Source organism: Caloenas nicobarica, chromosome 3 (assembly GCF_036013445.1).
Source record: "Caloenas nicobarica isolate bCalNic1 chromosome 3, bCalNic1.hap1, whole genome shotgun sequence".
Lineage (NCBI taxonomy): Eukaryota > Metazoa > Chordata > Aves > Columbiformes > Columbidae > Caloenas > Caloenas nicobarica.
Window position 1 is genome coordinate 62,276,886 of NC_088247.1, and position 27,762 is coordinate 62,304,647.

General features: G+C 43.3%; 1 protein-coding gene across 1 annotated transcript; it reads left to right on the forward strand.

Moving 5' to 3' along the window:
* Positions 1-27,291, forward strand: HECA (hdc homolog, cell cycle regulator). Its single transcript, XM_065632566.1, has 4 exons — positions 1-605; positions 15,859-16,899; positions 19,940-20,094; positions 22,865-27,291. The coding sequence occupies exons 1-4, from the start codon at positions 374-376 to the stop codon at positions 23,027-23,029; spliced, it is 1,593 nt and encodes a 530-aa protein (XP_065488638.1). The 5' UTR covers positions 1-373; the 3' UTR covers positions 23,030-27,291.
* Positions 27,292-27,762: the final 471 nt, after the last annotated feature.

Genomic DNA, 27,762 nt, shown 5'->3' on the forward strand with positions numbered 1-27,762 from the left:
TGCTGCCCTCCCGTCCCCGTGCCAGCGCTGGCGGCCCCTCGCCCGGTGCCGGCGGGAGCGGGGCTTTCCCGCTCCCGATAAGCCCCTCCCGCTCCTCCCGCCTGGCTCGGCCCCAGCTGCCCCCCCAACAACGCGCTCCGCTTCCCGCTGCCGCCAGCGCCCGCGCCTGCTCCGGGAGGAAGCGGGGCGGCGGCGACCGCCGGCCGAGCGGGACACGCCTTTCGCCCTCCCCGTCCCGGCCCCCCGGGCCCTACCGCCTACCGCGGGCGCGGCGCAGCGCGGCCCCGCCATGAGCCGGAGGTAGCGGCGGCGGCGCCTTCCGCAGCCGCCGCCGCCCGCCCGCTCTGCTGCTGCGGCGGCGGCCGGGCCCGCGATGCCGAACCAGAAGGGCGGCAAGGGCAAGAAGAACAAGCGCGCCAACAGCAGCGGCGACGAGCAGGAGAACGGGGCGGCGGCGGGCGCTGGCGCCGCGGCGGCGGCGGGCGGCGGCTCCGCGGCCGGCGGCGGAGCCGGAGCGGCGGCGGCGGGCGGCGGCAGCGGGGCAGCCGGGGGAGCGGGCGGCGCGGCGGGCGCGGGCGGCGCGGCGCCCGGAGACGTCAAGAGCGGTGAGCGGCGGGCCTGGCCCCGCGGCCTCCCGGGGCCCGCGGTGGCGCAGGCGGCGGCTGGGGGGCGTGTGGGCGGTGCGGGGGGGCCCGGCGGGGCGGGGGAGCGCCCGGTGAGAGGGGCTGTGCGGGCGTGCGCATGGGGGCGGCGGCGGGGCCGGGGATGAGGGGGGCGGCCGCCGCCCGGGGCTCTGCGCTGCGGGGATCTCCCCGAAATGCGCGGCGGGGCGGGGGGCTGCTCGCCGGGGTGTCCGCGGCCGGCGAGCCGCGGGAGCGCGGGGGTCTCCGCGGCGGCGGTGCCGAAAGCGGCGGGAGCCTCCCCGGCCCGCAGCACCCGGCGGCCGTAGCTGCGGGCGGGGGCGCGGCGGCGCGCCCGGGAGCGCGGTCAGGGGGCAGAGCGCATCCCCGGCGGCGGGCGGGAGATGCAGCGCCCACCGGCTCCGGCCGCGTCTCGGCTTGTTCTGTGCTTCGCTGAAAAATCCCGGCTTTATTTCGGCACAATTAAAAATGGAGTCCTACTTCTCGGTCCGTTTTAGTTGTCGTTTTAGAGCAGTTGGTTTTGTCAGGGCAATACACTCGCTTTTCATCAACCATTTTATGTTGCCTTTGGTTGGTGGGCTGGTTTTGGTTCAGAGCAATTTTGGTATGGAGTTTTCTTGCAGAAACTTGCATCTCTGTCCATGTTTGCAGATAGTCTTGCTGCAAAATGGTATTTCAGGCTAAAACTAAAGGTAGACTAGGATTTTATTACACTTCTTGCTAAGCCAAAACCCTCTACATCTTCGGTCTGCTGCTAGATTTACAAACTGCAGCGCAGACTCTACTTTTTTCCCCTCTCAAGCTGGACTTCAGCTCTTTACTCTCCATGCTTTGGAAAAAGTGGGAGAGTAGCTACAACTGGTTTTATACTTTGTGACGGTAGTTTTGGCTGGCTGCTGTTAGCCGAAGGTAGTTCCAAGAATCTTACTTTGGTTTTCAAGATGTCTGATGCCTGTGTGTTATTTGATGGAAACTTTTCCTTAGAAATATTAGCAATTAATTGTGAATCACTTTAGCTCACAAAGTGTTTGCCAGATTACTTTTATAAGAGTATTACTTACTCCAGAGAATCATGGGGAATGCTTAGAATTTCCTTTTTTTTTGACTATTTGTTCTAAGTGAGTGAACAAGGAAAATAACCCCAACAGATCAGCAGGAGTTGGGAAATTTCTAGAGCACTTTTATCATGACTTCAGTAATGTGACATGCATGACATTTGCTTTGCAGGTGCATGGCACTGTCGTCTTGTATTTAATTTTTGAGGCAGGGAGAAAAAGTGTTTCCATTTTTTTTGAAGTGAAAGCAGAGGTGCGTTTCTGCTGTGGCTGTTTTGCGTTGTTCCTCCTGTGGATGCCACAGAAGGTGATGCCTGCGAGCACTGGTAGCGGTGCAGCTTGCTTGCTGGACAGGTTGTCATTCTTCTTCAGCTGTAAGACTGTGTGTCCTGGGTACCTTATGTGTCCTTCCTCTGTGCCGGCCGTCTTCCTCAGAAGCTGAGGCTGCCTTTCTGAGAGCTAGCCTGAGATGCTTCTTTCTTCTCTCCCTCCCTGCTTCCAATATGACCTCAGTGGTCAGAAATATCCTCACCTCTTTTGTCAACACCCCCCGCTCCCCCGTTTTTTTCCACCCCTCACAACAGAGGTACAACATTGGCTTTGGCATTTGCTGCAAGTGGCTGGTCAGCACACCTGATCTTTTTCTTGTCGGGATCATTGCATCTAGTCATATCTTTCACTTCAGATAAATATAAAGCCTGGAGGAGTGCATGTGGTTGCTAGCATTATTTTACACTGACTACTGCCCATCAGATAATCTTGAGCTGGAAGTTTCATAAATTGTGTTCTCACTGATAAGTCCAAAGCTTTCAACAGCTTTGGTTCAGGAGATGAAAGGAGAAACTGCTCCTGTTGTGCTGCACATGAGAGCTGGATTCCCAGCTCTGTAAGGAAAAGATGAGATGATGATAATAGATTCGCCCAAGTCTTCAAACCCGTAAAATCTGAAATTGAACTACGCAGTATAGCCAAGGTCTTGGAGGCAGGTATCCCATTACTAGACTCAAGATGTTTGTAAGAGTCTGTGCACTTATGGGTACTTGTTACTAAGCAGTTTATGGAGGACGCGGCCTGCTGCAGTGAGTTGTGAGGTTAATAGAGTTCTGCTGCACACAGTCAACTCTCGATTATTCACGGGAGATTATCTGGGTTACAGATTAAGTGTGCTGGGTGCGGGGAAGCACTTCGCTGTGCTGCTTTCGGGCCGTGCAGCTGCATTCTGTGACTCGTGCTGCCCAGGCTGCCCGGTCCTGTGGGTCTGTCGTCCCTGGGTTCACTCTGCTCTCCTGCAGCGTCACCGAATGTTGTTCTAAAGTAATTTGCATGTGTCTGGTATTATCGCTCTCCTACTCTATCTTTACCCTGGAAAAGTGGTAGATGATTATAGTAACATAACCTGTTTTCTTTCATTAATATGACAAGATAGAAGTATGCAGAGATAAAAGCAGCAGATTTAATAATTGCAAAATTAAGATTGTCTGTGCAAACCTTGGCTTTGCATCATGATGTCAGTATGACAGTCTAATTACGCAGTTCCATCAGGAATCTGCTGCATTCAGGGAAAGGATAGTGGTTCAAATTTTTTTTTTAAGTCTTCACAGTTCATTATGTGATCCATGTATTGTTTCTGCCCCCCATCCACGTGCCATAATGAAACAGAATTTTTAATCTCCTCTGGGCTTCTCTGTGCCGCTCTGACTAGCGGTGCCGTGTAATATGGAACTGTCATTATAGCACTCCTTTACAGTGGAAAGATGTTGTTCCCTTTTACATTTTGACAAATTTAGCTTCAATCCCTACACAATTTTCCCTCAAAGTGTCAGTCAATTTTTAGCATGATGATTGAGAAATGTAGTTTGATTTTTTTTTTCCCCTGCCCCCAAAGGGCATCTGTTTATGCTTTTTTTTGGTAGTGTTTTAATTTTTGCATGTTCAGAGCTCAAACTGAGATCTAAGGGTTCTAGACTCCCATGAGGAAACCAGGGAAGTGGAGAGCACAACCACTGACCAGATGTGATGGCTTTTCTCCATCTTGCACTGTAACTTTTCAGCAGGTATTGGGATGATGCCCACAAGGAAGATTCACATTCTGTAGCTGTGCCTTCCTTTCCTATCTCTTCCATCAGACCAAGCAGGAATTCTGTATGTGATAGATTAATCTTTCCTGGCCAAAGTGTGTCCTTTTTCTACACTGAATAAGGCACAGGTCATGGGTGGGGCGGACCGACTAATTTAACAGTATCGCAGTGCACAGGGAAACTGAAATGTGATGCCACAGAAAGCCTCATTTCTGAGAGTCCCTGTCTTCAGAGTGGTTGAATGATATCCCTAATACATTTCTAGTTTTGTAGCTAATTTTTTGGATTACTTAACCAAACTGGAATATCTGCGCTGTCATCACTTAAACTTATACCAGCAGCTCCGTGGAATTGTGCACTTACCCCACTGAGTCCAGCCTTGTGGATCACCAGTGTTCCTAATGGCGATGGTTGGTTATCTTTGTCTGCAGATATAGATGAGTGTGAGGGGGCAAGACATTTTGTGCATACTTTGCCCTGAGCAGCAGCAGAGGAAAATCCACAAGGTTTACTTCAGGTATGAGGGCTCTGAGTGGCAAATTCTTTCTCTGTTTCTGCCTTGCTGAGCCTGGGTGCTTTTACACCATCAGCTCCAGCTGTTTTATTCCTTTATCCTATAAACGTCTTGCTCTGGTCTCCACATATAGTTCTTTCTGACCCTAAAATTCTTTCCTCCATCCATTTTCTTTGCCTTGTTTCCGTTCTTGGTGTCACTGTCCAGTAGACCCAAGTCCTCTTTCTGCTCCTGATGGTTGCTATCCCAGCATCTTGCTGCTTCATCTCCATGTTCTTGTCACTCTAGTCTCTCCAGCATTGGTGCTGTGAGAAGATGAGAGAAAAGGAGAAGCTAACTCTCCTTATCTGTGCTTTTCTCCTTTAACATGGGGTTCATTATAGCCGACTAAATTGAACTAAAAAAAATGGCATGGCTGTCGCTAAATTGCTCTCTTATGGTGTATTGGCCGCCTGTTTTAAGACCGTAGTTTTTCCATTCTGGCATAGGTGAGCCCTTGAACTGCAAAAGTGGCAGGACTGACAAGCTGGGTGTTGTCAGGTGGAGTTGCCAGAGGTGAGATTTGTGCAGGACATGAGAGTCCGGGGGAAAAAAAGGCTGCAGGGGAACTGGTGGAGGTAGTTGCTGTAGGTCTCAGTGAAGGGTGGTTTTGCAGGGATGGAGTTCCTGCCCCGGCAGCCGAGGGGCTGTGTGAGCGGTGCCCACCGCGCTGGCCGGGCTCTGAGCTCCTCTGTAGTTACCAGGGTCTGAAATGGCCAGCTGTGCTTTCGCATGCTCTTCACCTGGGCTTCACAAATTCGTAAGACTGATTTACTTTCCAATAAAAATGCTAATGTAGGACAACTGTATGAAGAAGAAAATCAGTCAGCACAACAGTGATTAACACACTGAAAGCTGTGACTGGCCAACAATTAAGACTTACAGGAAAAAAAATATATCCTGGAGGTGGGATAGTTAAAGAGGGCCAGAAAATTTGTCAGTGCAATATTTAATTTGAAAATGTATTTTTAGAGCATTAATTGCCACGGTATTTAAGCATGGATTAATATTTGCTGTCAAATGTTCCCTGCTGCATATAACATCCAATTCTAGTTTGGCACTCTGGTGATGTTCAGTATTGGCACCTTCTTATTACTGAACTTGAGGAAGTCCCATTGATATCAGTGAGACCACCTGGAAAATTAAGTTTCTATTCTGTTGCAGTGACTACAAAATTTAATACCTATTAATTTTCTAAAGGAAAACCATTTTTCATCATAACTCCGTTGAGTTCTTCTAACAGCAGAAATCAATTGAATGCAAATTTCACTGTCTCTGTCAATGCAAATCAGGTTCGAAAGGACTTTCATGTTTGGTTTAGGATTTTTTAAAGTATGCAATTACATACTTTTGTAGCAAATGCAATCCATGTTCTGCAAATCTTTGCAAATGGAATCATGTCTGTGGTATTACTGAATAAAATAAATACTATCCTTTCATGCATGTAAGTACACATTTAATTTTTTTTTTAAGTTATTTGCTATCAAAATGGTTATCTGTGCCCTGATGGCATTCTGTGTTCATGTGATTAGTCATTTGCTCAAGTGTAGCGCCTGCATGAGTAACGGTTGGGCTTGATGTTTGTTTTGTATGAGGAAATAGTTTTTGAACTGATTGCTTTACTTCGTCTGTACTCATCCTGTATCTTCCTCCCTCTAACAAGTAGTGACAAAATGATTTCTAGTCCTTGGATACATTTGTAAGTTTTTTTTCAACCTCATTTACAGCCTTGCATATTGCGACATCCTTTGATATTGAAGTACTGTAGTGATTGGCAGATGTCCATCCTTCTCTGCTTTTCTTCCTGCAGTGTATGTGAGGGGAAAAAACAGAGGTAAACCTTGAATCCAGCTCATGCTAAAACACTCAAGCTAATCTTCAGGATGTCTAAATTACAACAGCATTAGTAGGGCATGGGCTTCCTTTAAACAGTTTTGATAGAAACTCAAATAATTTCAAAGAGGCCTCTTGAAGCAGTAATCTAGTCACTGAAGTGGGTAATTCCGTTTTGAAAGCTTGCAGGATTTTGAGTGGAGCACTGGCATTTCCTGGTAGACTTCAGCGACATTTGTGTTGAGAACATTCACTTTATCTCTTTCCTTCTGTCTCTCCTGCAATGGTGGAGTCTATCAGTCCTCTTTCTAGGGCTTGAGAGGGATATTGCTGTTGTTCCTGGCCAGCAAATATAATTTTAATCTTTGTAATTTATTCAAACTACCACACTGTGCTCAATATCTTTTAAAAAAAGTATATTTAGGTAAGTAAAGCACACTTGTACTATGTGTTTTTAGCAGGGCCTGTTACAACAGGGCAAGGAGTAAGGGTTTTAAACTAAAGGAGATTCAGGCTAGACATGAGGAAGAAATTTTTTACAATGAGGGTGGTAAAACACTGGCACAGGTTGCCCAGGGAGGTGGCAGATGCCCCATCCCTGGAGACATTCAAGGCCAGGCTGGACGGGGCTCTGAGCAACCCGATCTAGCTGAAGACGTCCCTGCTTATTGCAGGGGGGGTTGGACTAGATGACCTTTGAATGTCCCTTCCAACCCAAACTATTCTGTGATTCTATGATTCTGTCTTAAACGCCTGCTGGGAGAGGAGGGAGCTTCAATCAGAGCCTGACTGTTGAGTGTACCAGGCACTCCCTGTCTCCACTTCTGTGCTACCGATACCCATTTCAGGAGCCATGCACAGCTGAGGTCTCTGTGTTCTGCACAGATGCCAAAGGCGGCCCAGGGGCAGCAGGGCTGGGAGCCAGCACAGTGTCGTGAGGGAGATGTCCATTGGAACCGACAGCTCCACACTCAGGAGCTACTGTCTTGCAGAGATGCCAGGTACTGCAGCTAGGGGTGACTGCATCTCACCTTTCCCACTGAGTTCTACCAGCTTCTCTAGTCTTTAGCATAGGAAATAAAAATACTGTCTGTCATATTGAAAATTGGGAAGGATAAACCAATCATACAAACATTGCTCGACTTGAAACTAGAAGAGGTGCTGATGCCACTTTTCTCTTTTTTCTCTTCCCTTCTTGTGCTTTTGGACTGCGTCTGGTGGCTAGCTGCCTCTGAATCTGGCAAGTCCATCCTGCAGTGTTTACATCTGTGCTTGCTATTAGGGCATCTGCTGCTTGCCACAGTTATCTCTTTATTACCAGCATGACTTGGAATTTGCTACTGAAAACTTGCTGGGGCAGGTGCATCAGAGCCTGCTTTAGTTGTTAGGACATCTGTTTCTTGACGCACCAGGTTTAGTTTTCTGTAACAGGTCAAGATATTAAAACTATTGGAAGGCTACAGTGAGATAATTGAATGGTGGAAATGCTTTTCTGTGAGGGTGATTATTGTGCAGACAAAGCAACAGCCAATGTTCAAAATGTGTTAATGCCCACCAGTCTTGAGATAGTTGCTGATCTCTGCATTCACCACAGTAAAGGTCATCAGAAAAATCCACCCTGCGCCGAGGAGTGTGAGGAGTCTTCCTGGCCCAGGCGTGATTGCTTGTGGCATGGAGGACCCATCGTTGCCTGACCTGGTTAAGCCAATTCAGAATTCACATGGGATTATCAGGAGTGTGTTGGAATTGGTTGTCCTGGTGCTGATACAGGTAGAGGCTCAGGCCCATTCTCTTTGGTGTGGTGAACTAGTGATATTTTCAGTTGGACTGAGGGTATTACAGTGCAACCATGGCAAGGTTTCTTCTATGCAGGGAGGGTCTCTACATCCTAAGCGAAAGCCAAAGCTGGTGACTTGAGTTTTCCTTTGTGTTTGGATGACAGGTATTAAATGTAAAGAAGTTGGCTAGATGATAACTGTACAGATTATGGTGACTGCTACATGACTGTGTGAATTCTCATGACGGGTTTCAGCGGCGTAGGCAGTCGGTCCAGCTTGGTGCACAGATGGCTGTGTACACAAACCGCGAAGCTGCTGTGCACATGGAAGTGGCTGTCCTCCTTAGTTTGTACAGTTTTGCTCCTGACTTTCAGGCTTACTTTGGTGAGGTGATGGCTGAGCTGGGAGTGGGTGGTTGAGTGAGAGGCACAGATAACTGACTTTGCATCACGTGCTACTTGCTGATTTCATAAACAGGCACCAGCTCTGACTCTGCTGCAAGTTAGGAGGTGTGAACATGGCAGGTATGAGTTAAGCCTTCATGATTTCTGTGGCATCTCCCCACTGCTGTGTAGTTGCTAGGCCTTGCTTGGTGTTGTGGTGGTGTTGTTTGGTTTGGTTTGGTTTTGTTTTTTGTGAATGAAGAGACTCCCTTAGAGGCCAAGTGAAAGTCAGCTAAGTGAAAGTGCATGGAGATCGTTCTAGCACCTACTGAGCCCTCCAAGAGTCCTGCCATCTGAATTCCCAGGTGAACTATGGTTTAGCAGCTCCAAATTACCTGAAAACTTTTCTAGGGAAAGGTGATCACTTCATGTGACCACTCACCTAATCGAACTAGTGACATCTTGCACATGGGGTTAAGCGTGCCAAGGAGGGCTGGGCTGCTTACAGATTTTTTCACTCTAAGTCCCTCCTGAGCATAAACACTGACTGCAGCTACTTGGTCCTTGGAGGTAGGATTGAGCTCCAGACTGGCATGTAGGTGTCAATCTGTAGGTGCTCATATGTGCAAAGCTATCAGCCAGGCTCCCGTTGCACTGAGGGATTGTTTGGAGTCAGTGGCTCCTCCAAGGTGGTTCAGGTGGGTCTGTGCTGGGTGTCATACCAGCTTGAGCTCTGTCCATGGTTCACTGACGATGGGTTACTGGTGTTGGCTTCTCTTTCCAAGAGCATAAGAGGGAGTCTTGTGACACAGGAGAAAACCTGTGTTTTACACAGCTTACGAGGTAGCGCTGTCTTGTTTTTTCCTCTGCCTCCTGGAGAATGACTGAAAACTTTCATCTTGAGCAGTCCATGAAGGTTGCTTAAGAAGTTTTGGAGAGACATCAGTCATCATCACTGAGTGTTATCAATATAAGCCATGAGCTGAGCTGTTTTGAAAGATTTCTCTCACTGTTTGTCAGCTGTTATTTGTTGTTGTTGCTGCAGTGAAGATTCAAGCTTGCCTTTTGGATTGACTTGTGAAACATTTTTTCTCATTGCATTCAGGCTCTTAGGAAGGTGGCTGATCATTTCTGTATTACCATATTATTTGTACTGTTTAGCTAGTTATGTGTATGACAATACCATTTTGTCACGTCTTAGTTATATTTTGAATATTAGATTGTATTCCAAGGTTCACCAAAGTAAACACATTGGACAATTAACACAAGTTTTCAGTTCAGTCTGTTCTGTTGTGGCGGTGGTTTATTTTCTACAGCTGTGTTGCAGTATTAGCACGATAATATTGTATGATTTCAATTAAAATAAAGCTATGCTGATGGCAGAGGAAATTCAGAAGATTCATGCAGATGGCTGGTAGGGAGGCGCTTTCCACAGAGATGACTCAGCTCTGGTTCAAGGTGGCAGAGTGAACAATTCCTGGCTGTGTAGGGTTGTGAAGAGAGCGCTGTTCATGGGGAAGTGGTGGGAGAGGTTGAAGTGCTTGATTTACAAAGTATGTGTCCCACAGGTACCCTTCTGGCTGAGGTAATGTGCTGGCAAGTAAAGTGTCCTTGGCATAGATGATGAGATGCTAGATTAATGGTAGACCAGAAGTAAGCCATAGTAAGTGTCTTACAGCCAATCCAGTGCCAAGACCTTAACTTTTTTTTTTTTTTTTTTTTAGATAATTTCTTTTTCCAGGTACAAAACAACCTACGGTCACCTGATGGTTGTTTTAAGATGAGAGTAGGGCTGCCTCTTCCAACAGCGGCCGCGCTTCACTGCCCTCTGCCCCCAGCCACACGTTTGACACTTGAGCTTTAGCAGCGATTCCACGTCTGTGTTGAGCTGAGACCTATGCTGGCGAGTGCAGGAAATAATTATCTGTTTCTGTCCACCGACTGAAAAACTCTGGTGCTTAACACAATGGATGATGTGGGAACGTGCTGGGGGAAGAGCGAATTTTGCTTTGGGCGTCCACATTGAGGACTTGGAACAAATGAGAGGAGTCACAAAACAGCAGCCGTGGAGTCATTGCATTTGGCTTGCTGGGTGCATCTTTGGTTTTATGGTGGGTGTGTAAACAGAAGTAAACAACATTCTCCTCCATTTACTTCACCAGAGGGAAGTTCCACAGGCAGCCGTTGTTCTGCTGCTTTTGATTGGGTCATAAAATGGGAAGGGTGGTCTTCATATACTCTCTTTTTTATTAAAATGTAGAAACCCGTTACTGTGGGGTTTTTTGCTGTTGTTGTCATTGAAGGAAATTTATCTCAACAATATGTTTTTATTCCTGGCTTTTATTGATGTTTACAAACCTGAACAGAAAAACTGAGGAAAAGCCAAACACCCCACACAGCTTCCTTGTAGTCTTTGGTCACGTTCACATTTTTGAAAGAAAAGTTAATTTTACGGTAGTTCTGTCAAACATAAAACATAACCTTGTTTCAACAAGGAGCTCTCTTTGCTCAAATGTATGTTTGTTTGGACTACCGTATGTTATTTCTGTTTTAGAGAACATTTATGTGCAGCCCTGTGCAACTATTCAGAATTACTCATCAAAATCACTATGGTGGAATATGAGAAAACATGTATTTTTTTAAATGGAAACATAACTTCTTAGAAGAAGCAGTGTGCAATTCTAGTTGCAATTTGGCAGCCTGTCTATTATGGATGTGCACTTGTGTCTAAAGGTTGAAGCTACACAAAACTGCACACTGTCTTGTTTCATTCTCTTAGGGTGTGAAAATCATCTTGAAACTGAGAGAGAAAATAGAAGTACTTTTATGGTCATTTACACATTCTTTCAGCAGGGTCTGCTAGGAGAATAGATGCTGTTCTGATACCTGGTAATCTTTCATTTTTGGTGAAGTTCAGTTTTATAACTTTGGAAAACAGAAATCTGGTGAGCTACTAGCTACTTGGAAGCAAATAATATTTAGGTGACAAACCAGCTTAGGGCTGCAGATGTAGATGGGCAGTTTGGCCAGGTGAATTTCTGTTTACTCCCCTTTATTGTCTCTCTTGACAGTAATAGTTGTACTGTTATCGTAAAACGTTAAGACAATGATTCTAGCTCTGACTTTTTGAAGAATAATCTCAAAATGCATTTCTAATTAATGGAAAATTGAAGGGCTTGATAACAAGAATTTTTTAAGTTTTGTGATTCTGTAATAAGTGCTTTGTCTTGTTTATAAAATGATAATTAAATGACCTAGAGCAGTTTCAAGAGCGTGAATTGATAGGAAGAGCTCTTCACATTTGCTAATGTGGCTCCCATACTAAGTGATCTTAACGCTGTCTGTTTCGCTCATAAGGCACATCTGTTGCTGTGAACTGGGAAAGTTGCACAAAAAATGGTGAGATTTTAAAAAATATTTCTCATTTATACTTTAAACATGCAGCATGATTCTGTTTGGCAGGAGATGCGAATGGAGAGAAGTCTGCAAGGGATGTTCGGTCCTGCAAAGTCTGTTTTGTACACATAGACCTGCTGGAATTTGGAATATTAGGCAGAACTAAATATTGCCTTGAGGTTTCTATAGGCTTTTCAGGTAGTGGAGTTTTCTGCTTTCTTAAATACGGGAATACTACAGAAGTGGTAGAACTTTCCACAGAGACAACTTTCATTAGCCATGCCGGGCTCTTCAGTTTCTGTTGTGGAGGTTTTATCCAGGCCTTCTCCAGATCAACAGCTGTTGTAATAACAAACCTGAATCAGTGAAAGCAGGTGCTTTGACTAGCACAGCATTGACCTTGCTGTGGAGCACAGCAACACGGCAGAGAGACCTGTTAATTTTCTAGTATTTCCTGTGCTACTGCAGTGGCAGTAGTGAAATGTCAGGTGAGTTCCCAGAAGAGGTGGGTAGGGACCAGCTTCTCTTCTTAGCAGTCATGTTTTCCAAAGCAATCTCAGTTCCACCATTTAACAATTCAGTGGAGTCTTTTGCCTGGGGGAAGGCTCTTGTTCACTCCGTTGCTTTCTTCCAGCTGCTCTAGACCCGCTTTTGCTGTGGTAACTGTATGACCAGCCAGTTCATACTGAGTAGGTAGAAGATTGGATGAGGGAACTTCTGAAAACTTTGTAGTCATCTAGTTACCTTAAATTTTGAACAAGACATCACTGTCCAAAACTTGAAGCTTTTTCTTGCTCATAGTTACGCTATGTGGGAAGTTCCTCAGGTAATCTGGCATCTCTAAGTTCTTAAGGAGAAGCTGTAGAAGATCCCATTCCAAAGTCCTTCCATTAACCAACCAGGGAAAAGAGAAAATAAATCTGTTGTCACCTTGACAGTAGACTCTAGACACCCAGCACAACTCTCTACAGCTACCTGAAAAGAGGTTGTAGCAAGGAGGGAGTCAGTCTCTTCTCCCAAGATACTATGAAAAATTCACTGAAGGGGTTGTCAAGCATTGGAACAGGCTGCCCAGGGAAGTGGTTGAGTCACCATCCCTGGAAGTGTTTAAAAGATGCATAGATGAGGTTCTTAGGGACATGGTTTAGAGGTGGACTTGGCAGTGTTAGGTTAACAGTTGGACTTGATGATCTTTAAAGGTCTTTTCCAACCAAAACAATTCCACGGTCCTATGATTCTACGATCATAAATAGTTGTGGACATGTCCTGTAGAATGAACGGGCTGTGGTGTTTTTTTCCTGTATTTCAGCCACTTATTTTATTAATTTCATTTTTTGTCCACATAATGATGAGGCTGTAAACTTCTCAGGGGGCTAGAGATAATACATTTTTGTATCCAAAACCAAAAGCATATTCAAAGGCTAATCAAGGGATCACTTTTCTTTTTTAGTCAGTTAACTGTGCCAGTATGGATGAACTAGTGTAAAGTCATTATTTTAAAGTGGACATCTCTAGACTTGTGTGTATAGTAACTTTCTCGGCTGCCAGCTATAATTACACCTGTGACTGTTGGAACATTTACACTCCAGAACACAGGGGCAGCATAAGTGGATTTTTGGCATGTTCTTTCTTCCTGCCTGCTGGCAGTGGTGGAAAGGAATATGTACTGAAATAGATGAATACAGGAAATGCGTAAGTGAGAACTGTTCATATTGGTACCTCCAGTAACTTGCTGCACATTTGACTTCTGATGATTTGCCTTTAACAGTTTCAGTTTAACTGGCTTCTATGAGATAAATTTCTTAAGGACGTTATAGTTGTGAACTATGCTTTCAGATCCTAAATAGAAAGAAAGAATGACTGACAATGAAGAAGAACTTTGCAGAGATGCTTGTTGTGGCATAGGGTGACTTGAAGCCTGGGAGAATGGGTCGGAGAAATCTCTAAACTGGTAAACTGACAGATTTTATTTCAGAGCAGATAAGTTATGATTCACTTTTGCTCTTGGCCAGTGACATTATACTCAATAACACACAGTAAAAACATGGAGAAAAACCAGTCATTGGTAACCAATAAAATTCATGCTTCTCAAAGACCTCTCAAAACCTATATGTTCCTACTGGTTTTTCAGAGACCTGAGACAACTAGTAAGAATGTGTCACATGTATAGAAGAAACTTCCAAAGAGACCCTGGGGAAAGCTTCTCTTATCTCTGTTCTCTCCAGTTTGGTAATTTGTTTTTAATGGCTTAATAGGTCCATATTTTGAAATGAAAGAGTCTTTTTTTTACTTTAAGAGAATGCTTTTTGGGAATGTGCTTTGCTTGCAGTTTGTAGGCCAGTTCCTGAAGGGAAGGTGTTGCAGAAAATTCTCCTTGTAACTGTGCTGCTTGTGGCATTTGAAACAGAGGCAGAGAAATGGGATGAAGGATGTGGCATCTTCCAGGGAATGGCTTGGGAAAATTTTGTCATACTCTTTATGCCTGTCTCTTCTGGATAAATAAGTCTTAAGAGCTACTATAATCTTGAATTTACTGAATGTAACCTTGAAGATTTTGTTTGTTTGTTTATAGCCTTTTAAGCAAAACTTGTTGGGAAGGGGCAAAACCACTAACAGGGCAAAGGTCTGTTCTTGTAAAGCATCTGATTTGTGAGTTGCTGCTGTAGGACAGGGGATGATGGGTAGTGTGTCTGTGACTGAGAGTCTAAGTAAAAGTGAATGCAGCAGCATAAAATCATCCCACTGCAAATTGTGTTCTATTATTTGTGCTAGCAGTGAGAAGAATGGGATTAAAAGCAATGCAACAGTGTGTTTTTTATCCCGGCTTATGAGGTAGAAATTTGAAGTCTTAAAAGGAAAAAAATACCTGGATCAGGCAGCCTCTCTTCTCAAGGCTCAATATACCTCTTCTGCAAGTCCTGGAGCTCTGGCTGAGACTGCGGAACTGCAGGGAGCAGTTTGCTCTGTTTTGCATGGGGTGAGACAGCACTTGACCATGGAAGACCCTGGAGAAGCCTGCTAGTATTGGAATGCAGCAATACAGAGGTTAAAAGGCAGCCTGCCAGCCCTGCTGGAGCAGGATTTCTTGGTGAAGTGGAGGAAGTAGGAAGCCAGAAATGCAGAGGAGAAATATTTGTGATACTTGAGTAAGCATCTAAAAACTTCGTAACTGGAAACTCTTCAGATCCAATAGAAACTGAAAATTTCCTGTCCTTTCGGTGCCTCCCAGCTGCAACTGAGCAGCCAGAAGTGGGAGTCGTATGTAGTTCATGGTACTTCGGTGAGGAAGGGGAAAATGTCATTGGTCCATAAATGCAGAATGTTTTTTGTTTAGCATTTTTGTGTAGAAGCTGACACTGTTGTAGGGAGAGAATTGAAATAAACTGTTCTTTGCTCAAGGATATATATAGCGCAGCAAAGCAATAGCAGCAAAGGCTGCTACTTTGCTGATAGAAGACCGCTGATAAAAGGCCACGTGGCATTTAGTTTTTTAACCTGTTTGTGTTGCAGAAGGATTGGTTTGTGAAATTTAGCTATCCGATAGGTCAGTGTTGGTGATATAGTCTATGTTTGCCTGAGCAATGTGATGAAGCCTTCCCTGCTGCACTAGGAACATAAGCTGTTTGTCTTGCTTTTCAAACTCCTCTGCTTCCTCTTTCTCTCCCTAGCTGTTGTCTCTTGCTCAGTCCCAAAGAAAAGATCAATTCCTGCCTCTCCCTGTGATCGCAAAGCCAGGCTGTAGTGCCTGCTTGTTTTTCAAACAAGAATCTCTGTGTGTTCTCCCCATGTTGCCTCTCAGGCTTCAAAGCAACCTTCCGGAAACATCCACAAAGCTTTCTCCTTACTTCTTAAAGCGTTTGCAACAGTATCCACAAACCTTTGAGGAGGGCTAATGCTTCTGAGGTGCTTTGGCTTTGAATATTAAACAAACTGTAATGTCATTTGTTTCTTTATTCCTTCATTTCCGTGTCTCCTTTCACATACTTAACTTTTTTTGGCAAAGCCTGCTTTTTGCCCTGACCCCGGGCCGGTGCATGTGGGCATGAGTAAGAGCTCATGTGTGTATTTGGCACAATGTTTAAAGAAGTATTGCAATCAACAGGCCATTAAGTTATTAATTTATCTGTTTTATCTTCCACAGAAGCCCCTTGTGCTACTCCACTGATCTGTAGCTTTGGACGGCCAGTGGACCTGGAGAAGGATGACTACCAGAAGGTCATATGCAACAACGAGCATTGTCCATACAGCAACTGGATGCACCTTCAGTGCTTCTATGAGTGGGAAAGCAGCATTCTTGTCCAGTTCAATTGCATTGGCAGAGCCAGGAGCTGGAATGAAAAGCAGTGTCGCCAAAATATGTGGACAAAGAAGGGATATGACCTGGCTTTTCGGTTTTGCTCCTGTCGTTGTGGGCAGGGTCATTTAAAGAAGGACACCGACTGGTACCAGGTGAAGCGAATGCAGGATGATAAGAAGAAAAAATCAGTGTTGGAGAAAAGCACAGGAAGGTCGATGGCAGAGTCAGCAGAGGAGGCCAAAAAGGGCAGGCCGGCCAACAAGCCTCAGAAAGGCTTGAGTCATGACCTCCCGCGGAGGCACTCGATGGACAGGCAGAACTCCCAGGAGAAGGGCATCATGGGCGGCAGCTACGGTGTTCGTTCGCCTTGTGTCTCTCCTGGCCAGTCCCCACCCACCGGCTACTCTATTCTTGCCCCCGCGCATTTCAGCGGCCCTCGTTCCTCGCGATACTTAGGAGAGTTTTTGAAGAACGCCATTCATTTGGAGCCCCATAAGAAGAACATGGCCGGTGGGGGCATGTTCAGGAACGCACATTTTGATTACGGGGCAGCTGGCTTGCAAGCACATAGATCGGGACACTTCGATGCCCCTGTGCAGTTTTTGAGAAGGCTCGATCTATCCGAGCTGCTTACTCACATCCCCAGGCATAAACTGAATACTTTCCACGTGCGGATGGAAGATGATGCCCAGGTGGGCCAAGGGGAGGACCTTCGAAAGTTTATCCTTGCTGCTCTTAGTGCCAGCCACAGGAACGTTGTAAACTGTGCACTGTGCCACAGGGCACTGCCAGTGTTTGAACAGTTTCCGCTGGTGGACGGGACCCTGTTCCTTAGCCCTTCGAGACACGATGAGATTGAATATGATGTTCCCTGTCACCTTCAAGGTACAGGTTGTCTGTCAGTCATGCTAGGTTTCATTAAATGGTGGAACTGCCTTTTCTGCCCTCTCCCTCTCATTATAGATTTTCATCCTGATTCTGCATTTTTAAGCAGTTCTGTAAAGCTGGAAGTCGTGTCCAAATTAATCATGTGGATCAGACTGAAATACTTAGAAGGAATTACAAAAAGTAAATGCTGTGTAGAAAGATCCATGCCTTGTGTTTGGGTTTACAACTAAGAGATTTCTCATCCAGTTTCTAGGTAGACCACGGGAAGGTTTTCCAGCCAATCTGCTCTGCAGTGTGTGCGTGCTGATTTGTCTGTTGTGAGCTTTACTCCAAGATATACATCAACCCTTCAAAGAACGTTTTAAATTTAAGCATGCTGTGCTGCAACATGGGTGAAAGTTGCATTTGTACCATCGGTGAGATGAGATGCCTGTCATCTGCTTTCAGACAAGAGAATATAGTTTTGGTTTATAGCGATTTTTTTTTTCTTTTTTTTTTTCTAATATGGAAAGGACTAGTCTGGCCTGGAGAGGTTGGATGCAGTGCAAATACGCTTTGATATGGTGGGTGGAAGCAGCAATGGTGTAGTGAGAGTTTTAGACTTATTTCCAGGCTCCCACCTGTTTGGACTGCATCCTGATCATGTCCCAGCTCCGAGCAGAGTTGAGACCGAGGTATCTGTTACTTTTCTCCTCCTAGAGAAACAAATGGTTGTGGGCTAAGGATGAGCTTCAGCTCTTCCTGAAAGCTTTGCCCCGACTTGAGCGGTAAGGGTGGAACAGGGCAAAGCGTGCCTGTCCTGCAGCCTGCTGGCAGCCAGCAAGGCTAAAATAAGTCAGAGAGAGTATTCGTAGTTTGGTGTTCGAAAACGTAGAATTATATGTTGAGAAGTGTGTTGAGAAGGCATTAATGAGAGGTATTTTAACATTTAAGTTTATATTATTTCAAAAAAAATTGTTATATCCCATGCATGGTCATAATATATGTTATGTAACATTCCTTTGCTCAACAAACTTTGTATTTTTTTTTTCCTTAAATCACTGTGCACTGAGTCACTAAACTGTATGCATGCTAACGTTATTGTTTCTGTCTTGCCTAATGTACTTCAAGGAGAAAAAGTGATAGGCAAATATACAATCTAAAAAGGCTCCAGGATAAACAGAATATACGTATGTGAGATAACACTGCTTCTTTGCTTTGGTGGAGAGGCATGCACAATGTGCTTGTGGTTTTATCAGTACTAATAGCTGAGGGAAACTCATCACTTGTTAACATTTGCCGCAAAGAATGAAAGTCTGCAATTTTTTTTTTTTTAATTAATTGCTCTTTACCCTTTGGACGATACATCTGAAAAATGTGCTCAGACAAGATACCATGAATAATTATTTGTTAAAATTTTTACCTCTTTGTCCTGGGTAAAATAGTTTATTATCAGAAGTATGCTTTGAAATGAAATTAAGCTTACAAGGTGCTGTTCCAGGGTGTTATTTTCTCTTCAGTAAAGAAAATAACTTCTTTTATTTCAGACATGTTTAAGATATCAGGTGCCTCATTTCCTATATAACAAGGATCCTGAAAATGAAGTGGTGGGAGAATACAGTATTTTAATGTGCAGGAGCAGTGCAGAATTTCAGACAAGGAAAATTATTTTATCTTCCTGCAGAACATAACGCTTCTGTGCATGGAATTATTTGAAAGTCTCCAATCACTTCACTTTAGGAAGAGAGTTTATTATATTTGCACTTACAGTCTCACCCCATTACATTTTTTATAGCTGAACACTCCAGTGTGCAGTAACTCAATTTTTATCAGCTCATGCTAGCAAGTTTGTTTTGTGTATCTGTTTTAAGAAGAATCTGGTTTGTCTTCTCATTTTTCTAAAATAGTTGGCCTAAAACCCACAACGAGTTAAAACCCAAACCATTATTTTTAAAGTATGTGGTATGGACTAATCATAAATGGTTAATATTTTATTCTCTTTTATCTAAAAAGAGCACAAGGTGCATGTGTTCTTTAAACTACAGGTTGTGATGTGTTCATTACTTTACTAAAGAGCACAAATTGCAATCCAAAATAAATGCATGTTATATGCAATTCTGTTTTGTAGATGATCTGTAACTGCACCACTTCTTGACTTTGTCTTGTATAGCAGTGCAAAATAAGGTATATTACAGAATCAGTACTCTCTGTCAGCCCCTTTTTAATAGCCAACTGTTATACTACAAATTCATTCAATCACTACAAGTCAGACTTAATCTAGTCATCAGATCTTTGTAATTTGTATAGGGATTTTTGTTTTGTGTTAAATTTGCATCTTGGATTTTGCATTGGTGAGTTTAGTCACCTTTATGTAAAGAAAATATTTCAAGTCTGAACTACTTGATTTTTATGGAAGTCCTTATAACTCATTTTTTGAAAGTTGTCATGCAAACAGACCTCAATAGATTCATAGTTCTGAATGGCATGTTAAAGTCTCTGTGTAATGCACAACGTTTTTAAATATACTTGCTGTAATGAATGGTCAGGCAAAAGTACATGAAAGAAAATTGCTCTTCTGGCTTTTGCTTTTTCCATGGGGTCTGTAGTTCCCTCTTTGCTGGAAGATTTTGGCAAGTTAAGAGAATCTGTACCCAGCTTGCTGATAAGCTTCAGCACTTCTCCACTTCTTTCAGGTGTGGATGAAGCTGGGGCATAGTCCTGGTTTTGGAAATGCTGCCGCTGATCATATAGCTTAATCTGGCATCTGTTCATTGAGCTTAAGCAACTTTTATAGAATATTTTGCTAAGGTCTACCAGCAAATGGAGGAAGGGAAGGTGGGCGGGGTGATGACTAATTCCTGAGTTTTGCATCTACGGAAAATAGCTTCAGTCAAGCTCTCTGTAATTCCTGTAGAGAAACATTTTTTACTTTATCATTCACCCTTAAAAAAAAAAAAAGTGTGATTTGTATCACTAAAGGGCAGATAATACATTGTGGGAAATGTCTGTTTTGATCTTCTGTTCTGGTCTCCTGAAGAAGTGTCTTTCCTGTCCACAGGAAGGCTTATGCACCTCTATGCTGTTTGTGTAGACTGCTTAGAAGGGGTTCACAAAATTATCTGCATTAAGTGCAAGTCCCGATGGGATGGAAGCTGGCACCAGCTGGGAACTATGTATACCTACGATATTCTGGCAGCATCTCCCTGTTGTCAGGTTAGTACCGTAAATAAATAAGACTCATTAGGTGAAATGCCAACTGATTATAAGTAAAGCCAAGGTTTGTGTTTCTCTTCTCTCTTCCCATCTTTCATCCTTTTTTAGCCTGTGAGTGCAATACAAGAAAGCTGAGCGAGTCCGTGTCCCTTTGTCTTAACTTATGAGGCACAAGGGCTGATAGCTAGACAAAAAAAATGCAATGGTCAATGGTTATTACTTATGTTTTTAAACAAAGCCACTTTAAATGCATCCACAATTAAATCTCATGCTTGGGGTGATCCCTAGCAGGTATCTTTGGCATCAGGTATAATTCCAGTAGTGTTTTAATAACAATTGCACATTTTGAGCAGATGTTTCATGTATTCAGTGTTCTTTTAGTTACTCGAATTGTGTTCTATCATAATTGTGGGAAAAAAGCCAAGGGAGTGGAAAGGTCTAAAAAGGCTTTGTGCTCAGGCATTACCCAGCTCTCCTTAATCTCTACTGTGATGCTGGAACTCCACCACAGCCTGAAACATTTTAGTTTTCCTTAAATGCTCACCTCATCTATACCTTGGGTGAGAAAGATCCAAAGCCTGGGATTACTCCAGAGTAGTCACTTGTCTGAGGCAGCAGGGTCATCAGCAGCCAAAGGAATTGTCCATGTGATGGGCAGAGCACTTTTGTTGTGTAGGTAGGGGTAGACAGCCGTGGAAAAAGCACTTGTCTGGAAATGGCTCGGAGGGATGCTCGGGAGGGGGCTGTTGCCTTTGGACGTGCAGGTGATGTTACTGAGTGAGAACAGGAGCCTCGCAGAGATCCATTCATTCAAAGTGTGATCACTTCATGGTATTGTGCGTGCTTAAGAGCAATCTAAAATGTAGTTCTGTCAGTATACAAAATGGTATTTAATTTTAAATTTAACATGTTTGCCAAAATGTGTTGCTCAAAAAACAAGTGGTGTTGCTGCTACTGGATCAAGTGACATTGATAACTCTAAAGACAGAGATACTACCTCTAAATTTAGTGCCTCTTGAGATTGTACCTTTTTTTAAATGTAGGGACTTTTTAAAGATAAAACATTTCTGCTTTGATAGCTCTGTAAAAGCCAGCAAATTTAAATCTGAATTGGTTCTGTTGAATGTAATAAGACAAGAATTAAGGTCTCATTATACAAGAGCCTTAATTATATGATTAATGGACAGTGTGACAGTACATGTTAAGTTGTAGAACTGACTATGAAATCATTAGCTGCAGTAACTCTGATTGCCAGATCAAACGCATTATTGTTTCACTGCGATTGTTACAGATGATTCTGTGCATACAGAGCAATGACATTTAAATATGGTATGTAATTTAACTCTGAATTGCATTGCTAATTTCTATTTTGAATAATTTCATACCTTATTTCAAAATATTTAATTATACGTGACGAAAGTGCGTGTAGGATAATGAACTGCAGCCACTGTCAGGTTACTAGCAGATAGCTGATGTACTGGACAGTAGCAAGGGGGAAAACACTTCAGTTAAGAAAATCATGTAAATCCATGCCCTACTAGATTGTATTTCCTACAATTTCTGCTTTTTAAGCAGAGTTGGTGGCTGTGGAGCTGACAGTTTGTTTCTTTTTGAGTCTTGTCTCAACAGTAATAGTACTTTAATTTCTTCCTCTCCTCATGCCAGGAAAATTCCGTAAATGAAGATTGCCATAGAAAATCAGTTTTTGTTCTTTTCAGTGAAGAGCTAAAGCTTTCATTAGTGTGTTGAGCTGTGAGGTTAAGCTACAGTACAGCTCAGGCCCTGGCTGCTCATTTGCCACCTTTACTCTGAAACTCCTTTACAGTCTCAAATTCCTCTGCTACTCTTGAGTGTTTCAAACAGCTTGCTGAGCTTTCACACTGCCTGTTGCTTTCTTTACATGAAATGAGCTGAGTTTCTCAGTGAGATTTCTTCTGAAGACTTTCTTTTTTTTGTTACTGTTGAACATTAATAGCTCTGTCTCTCCTCACCCTTGACCTTTAATTATTTCTCATATCCACCCAGTTAATGTTGGTCTTTTCTCAGTTGGATTTTGTAGAACAGTTCGTGTGCTTGAAGTGATGTTTAGTTTGTATAACCTGCTATGTGTTATAAATGTTTAAAAAGATACTTAAAGTGTTACAATACCGTGCCATGCTGATAAAGTAGATCAAGTTATACATTTGTTAAGGTAAAAGATTAAAATGCTGATGTGTTTCATAGATGGATCATGTTCAAACGTCAGCCTAAATGCTTGAACTGCGTGGCAGAAATGTAACATTTCTCTCTTTGTTTTAGGGCTTCGTTAATGATTTATTGAGATAGCACTTCTTGTGCTGGGGATTGAGGAATTGGTTCAGAGATTTATATACACACATGATTGTTTTGTGTCAATTAACTTTGAAATTCTCTACCTCCTGTCAGTCAGAGGTTTAACCCCAACCAGCAACCAAGCACCACACAGCCACTCGCTCATCCTGCCCCCCAGCTCAGTGGCGTTGGGGAGAGTACTGACACCAGGACACTTACTGTCCAGAATTTGGTGGTGGTATTTCATGTGAAAAACGTGGTGTGTGCCTGTGAGTTGCCAGTCCGGGTGAGGAGTGTCCCCACCAGCAGATCCCATTGCTGCCAGTTTCCTAACTTGGCCCTCTCCTGCCGAGGAGGGCAGGGGGCTGCGTGTGACGCTTTCTTTTCCAGAGGCAACGAACAGAGGTGAATTTGGTCATTTCAAAAGGGTTCTTTTTGTTTGTTTCTTTGTTTTTTGCAGGCTCGACTGAACTGTAAGCACTGTGGGAAGCCGGTAATAGATGTGCGGATTGGCATGCAGTATTTCTCTGAATACAGCAACGTCCAGCAGTGTCCTCACTGTGGAAATCTAGACTACCACTTCGTGAAGCCATTTTCTTCATTTAAAGTTTTGGAGGCATATTGACGAAAGCTTTGCTTTAGTAATAGCTATTTTATGGGTATTTCAACTTTATTACATATCTTTTTATAGGATTCATTCTGTGATGAAATTTAATTTCTTTTCTAACTGAAAGAGCAGCTTCTTTGTCTGTGTACATATTAATATGTGTATATACATCTCATTAAAATCAGAATCCTCCTGACATGATCTCTGTGAAGGCTGGAGGCAAGCCAATTTAATGGCCTTTGAATATATCCCAACTGTGGGGTAAAGTTCAGCTAAAAATAATTTGATTTTATTTTTTTGTATAATTGTAATACAGTTTATCGGAAGGGTGTGGGGAGACATACGAGACAGAGAAATATGTCTGGTTGGAAAGTGAGTGATTGTATAGAGTTGTTGTCCCTCCAGCTTGGTGGAAATGGGAAATCCTTGGAAAGAAACCGTCCTGTTACTGTTGAATTCATTCAGCCTTTTGCATCAGTTCCCGCAGGCATAGGAACTGGCCCCGTGCTGCCAGTCACCTCAGCAGGCTTTCTTCCAGATTTCCCGAGGTGGGGTAAACTAGGGTATCGTGACAAGTGAATGTAAATGTATGCCAGAAAATGCAATCTTGAAATGAATTTATTTTTTTTTTTTTTGGCATCGTGTCTTCCTGCCGTGTGTGTTCGATGTGTGTTGCCCTCACGGACAGACCGTATGGCAATAATGCTGCTTCCACCAGGGCTGTCATGTGCCCGATCGGGTCATCTGATTGTACCAAAATACGCTGGAGATCCTACAATGCTTTATTTAAAGATGTTTCTTCACAGACGTTTTAGGGAAGGAACAGGCTGAGCTGAATAGGGATGTGTTTGTATGTGTCTGCTGGGACTGAGCCTTTGCTGCCTGCTGCAGACTGGTGGGACTGGTGTGGAAGGAGGACCGTGAAGTGGGATCTGGGCTGTCAGACCTGTAAGAGCTGAGAGGTACTGAGTATGAAACATGGCATCACTTTTTGAAACAATTAATTGCTGCACCTTTGTCTTTCAAAATTGCTTTAAGTCTGAGATCTAAAAACTTGTAGACTTTTTAAGACAGCAGACTTAGCATATTTACTTTCTACATGCCTCTGTGCTGTACATAATAGATGATGGCTTAGGCAGTGGGTTTGTATCAGAGGGCTTGGTCCTGTAGACTCTGCAGTTGTTATTTCTTGGTTCCCTCTTTTCCTTTCCTTAAATATAATTTTTTAAATAGGTCATTAATCTTTTGCTTGGTTTCTCAAGCCAATTGAGATTTAGGAGAGGGGTTTTTTTTGCTTTTCTCCATAGTGTATTTATGGAGTGTTTGTTAACTCGAGAGGTGTGGGTTTTGTTTCTGTTTATGAGGTGGGACTATTTTTTGGTTCTTCTGAAGTTTTTTTGTTTTCCCAAGTTAGAATCTTTTTAAAGAGTGTGTCTGTTGAAATCATGATCTTGAAAATAGCCCTGATACTCTGCCACCCTGGGAAAGAAAACAAAAAAAGTCAGAAGCCAAAAGGTGTTTCATATGCTGTACTGAGAATTATGCTTTCTGCTAAGAAATTAATGTGCCCATAAAACTCAAACTGAATATCCATGTTTCTTTGTGCATAAAAATGCCAAGTTCACGGTTTTATTTCCTGGCTATCTTCGCTGCAGAATTAGCTCCAGTTAGCATTAGCCACACTTGGAGAAATACTTGAGCTGCACAGAGGGCTTATGTTGGCAAAGAGACTTAACTGCTAACTTGAGTGGTAATGTCCTTAGAAGCCAGCCAGCTCACATTAATGGTTTTCACATCTGGACTGTCTGTCTTGTACAATTGTGCTGGTGATCTGCTGCTGATCTGAAGGCTGTGGTAGTCTTCATCACTGGCTCTCCTCTGCTGCTGTTCTTGCCCCTGGGCTTGGTTTTGGGTCTGGAGCACATCCTTGGGGTTTTGTGCAGTTGTTCCCTGTTTGTGATGGTTTTAGGAAAGCCTCTTTCCTTTTTAGAGATAATTATGGGAAGGAGCTTGGGAGACTTCTAACACTGTCCTGGTGTGGCTACCACAAACCAAGCTATACCGAGCCTAATTGAAGTGGGACCGGCACTGTGACTATTGCCCGTAGGAGCAGGAGCTGGCCCAGGCATACCTGGGCTGGAAGAAGGTGTCTAGCAGGTAAAACCTGTTTAGCTGTGCAGTGTAGACTTCGCTTATGGAGAACAATCAAATTACAATTTGAATGAACTCTTCCAGGATGATGAGCCCTTTAACTTCAATGGTGCGTTGAGCAACCTGATGGACTTAGGGTGGCTAACAAGGCTTGGAGTTGCGTTGCCTGGCAGAATCAGACCAGAGAGACAATGGCTAGACTGTTCCAGCAGCCTGAAATCACATAGCAAAGACAAAGCTCCTGTAATGAGAAAAATTAAAGGATACCCTTGTAACTGTAGTGTTTGGTCCTGAGTGCTAGTCACTCATGCCATGTGTTGAGAGTGTTAATTCCCACATAGGCTACGTGGTGTTGTGGACCCACTTTTTCATGCACCCGGCGAGGGGGGCTGTCACTGGCCAACACACATGGTAGGGGAGAAGTGCTATATGGAGTTCTTCTAAATACTTGTTCATTTACTTTCCTTGGAGTATCTTAATTTATATTAATTCTGTTCTTTAAGTACTTAGATGCCTCTCCAGACATGTATGTGTGACAATCGAGAATGAGTAGAAATGGAAAAAGGGGATTTGGCTACCTTTAAAAACACAAGTGAATGAAAGGTTGAACAGTATATTCAAGTCAAAACTGAGAATGCAGCAGACTGAGAAAACGGGAAGGGGAAAGCACATTTAAAGCCTTAACAGTGACAAAGAGCTAGGTACAAATCTACTGAAGGAAACAATTTTGTTCTCCATCAGCTTTTCCTTTTAATTCTGTTGTTGAGTCTTATCTACTGCTTGAGGAAATGCATATTTTCTTGCAAAACAATCTCTCAGCTGGAGGCTAGCAGCAGTTGTGGCACTGTAAAAATGATCCTCGATGGAAACCAGCTGAGCCACAGAAAGATTCCTCTGAACTTTCACTCCAAAGTAAATTGTCCCTAATTTGTAGAGAATGCTTTCCCTGCTTCTTGCTGGTACTTAAAACTGGTCTTGGGTTACTGCAAAATGCGGTATTTTCTGTTCATGTATCAGGTTCCAGTTGAGCAGTCAGGCCCACCCTTTGGCCGTGAGAGTTTCAGCTGGGCTTTGCGTAAGTAGAAAGGCAGAGGTATCTTCTTTGGGACCTAATGGCTACTTCAGGGGTTAAACTATACCACTGTTGGTTTGCTTTCTGTCCGGACAAGCACTAGAAGTTGTTATGAGCTTTTAAACATGTCAAAAGGGAAATTATTTCCCTAGTTATGGAGCTGCTTGCTTTGCTTGTTTGTCTAAAGTTTATTCTTCATTACCTTTAATTTTTCTGACGCTCTGTGTTCTTTTTAATCTGGCCTGTGGTCAGATTAAATTGTGCCTGAAATGTTTTATAAGTGAGAATACAGCCCCCTGGATCTGAAGGTTCATTCTACCCAAGTGCACGATACTCCTTGTGATAGTAATAGGAGTTGCATGTGCAAATGCTTTTCTTTCCAGTACTTAACTCTTATTTTCCATAGGAGAGGCTTGCATTTAGGTAGACTTCATCTTTTGGATGTGTAAAAATGAAGTCATCCATCAGTAGGATGTTTAAAATTAAATTTTGATAACCATAACTAACACAATGGATATCTTTTACGTGCTGATCTGTAATTTGACATCTACTGTGGTGAACAGCCTAAAATTCTTGTTCTGTCTAATGCTGCAGAATCATTAAAAACTACAGTGTTCTGTAGCCAGCCCATAGACTATCCTATAGTCTATTTGCATTAACATCTCCAGTAGTGAGCAGTGTATTCATAATGAATTTAGTCGGGAAAATAGGGAATATTCCTACAAGGGAGGCATCTAACCCAATTTCTTTTTCTTTTTCTTTTTTTTTTTTTTTTTCTTAACCCGTGTAGTCTTCATTTTCCTGTACCAGGTAACTAAGGACAAACATGTTATTGTAAGGCCACTGGTGAGAAAACCTCACAAAAATATACTTGTCCATAAAGGTTTCTTGTTGAGACATTCTTGGATTGCACTTTTGCAGATGGAAGAATATGTACATAGCAAATGAATGTTGATGAAACTAACGTAATTGGTTATGATATCATTTGCGTGTGTTGTTAGACAATATTTTGTTGTGACTTCTCTGTATTAAAAAGTAATAAATACCAGACAGCTAATGGTGTGGGCTATTCTTTTCCCCTTCTTCTTTTGACTAGTTTCTTACACTTGCTCTTTATAGTACTCTGTAGTATTAAAGGGCACAGTGAAAACAGGTTTTCAGCATCAATTAAAATGAAGCTTTGATATAGTTGTTTTGAAGACTGCCGTACTAAAAGGATGATGGGGAGGGGGGATGTGTCCCCTTGCAAAAGAGAAGTCCCATTCCCTTTGTTGACATTGGAAATGCTCCTCCCGTAGCATGGTATGTCCTGTAGGAGCCGTTTTGGGAGCGACCGTGTGCCGTGGTGGCTGTTGCCAGTGGGGATGAATAGAGGACACAGTGCTGAATCCTTCATTTCTGGTTGAGCCTGTTAATGGAAATATGCCCTCTGGTGTCTGAGAAATATCAGAAGGGCTTCTGTAAGGGAGAACAGAATACAGTAGCACTAGGCAGAACAGTTTCCCATGTTACAGCTGAACACTTCATC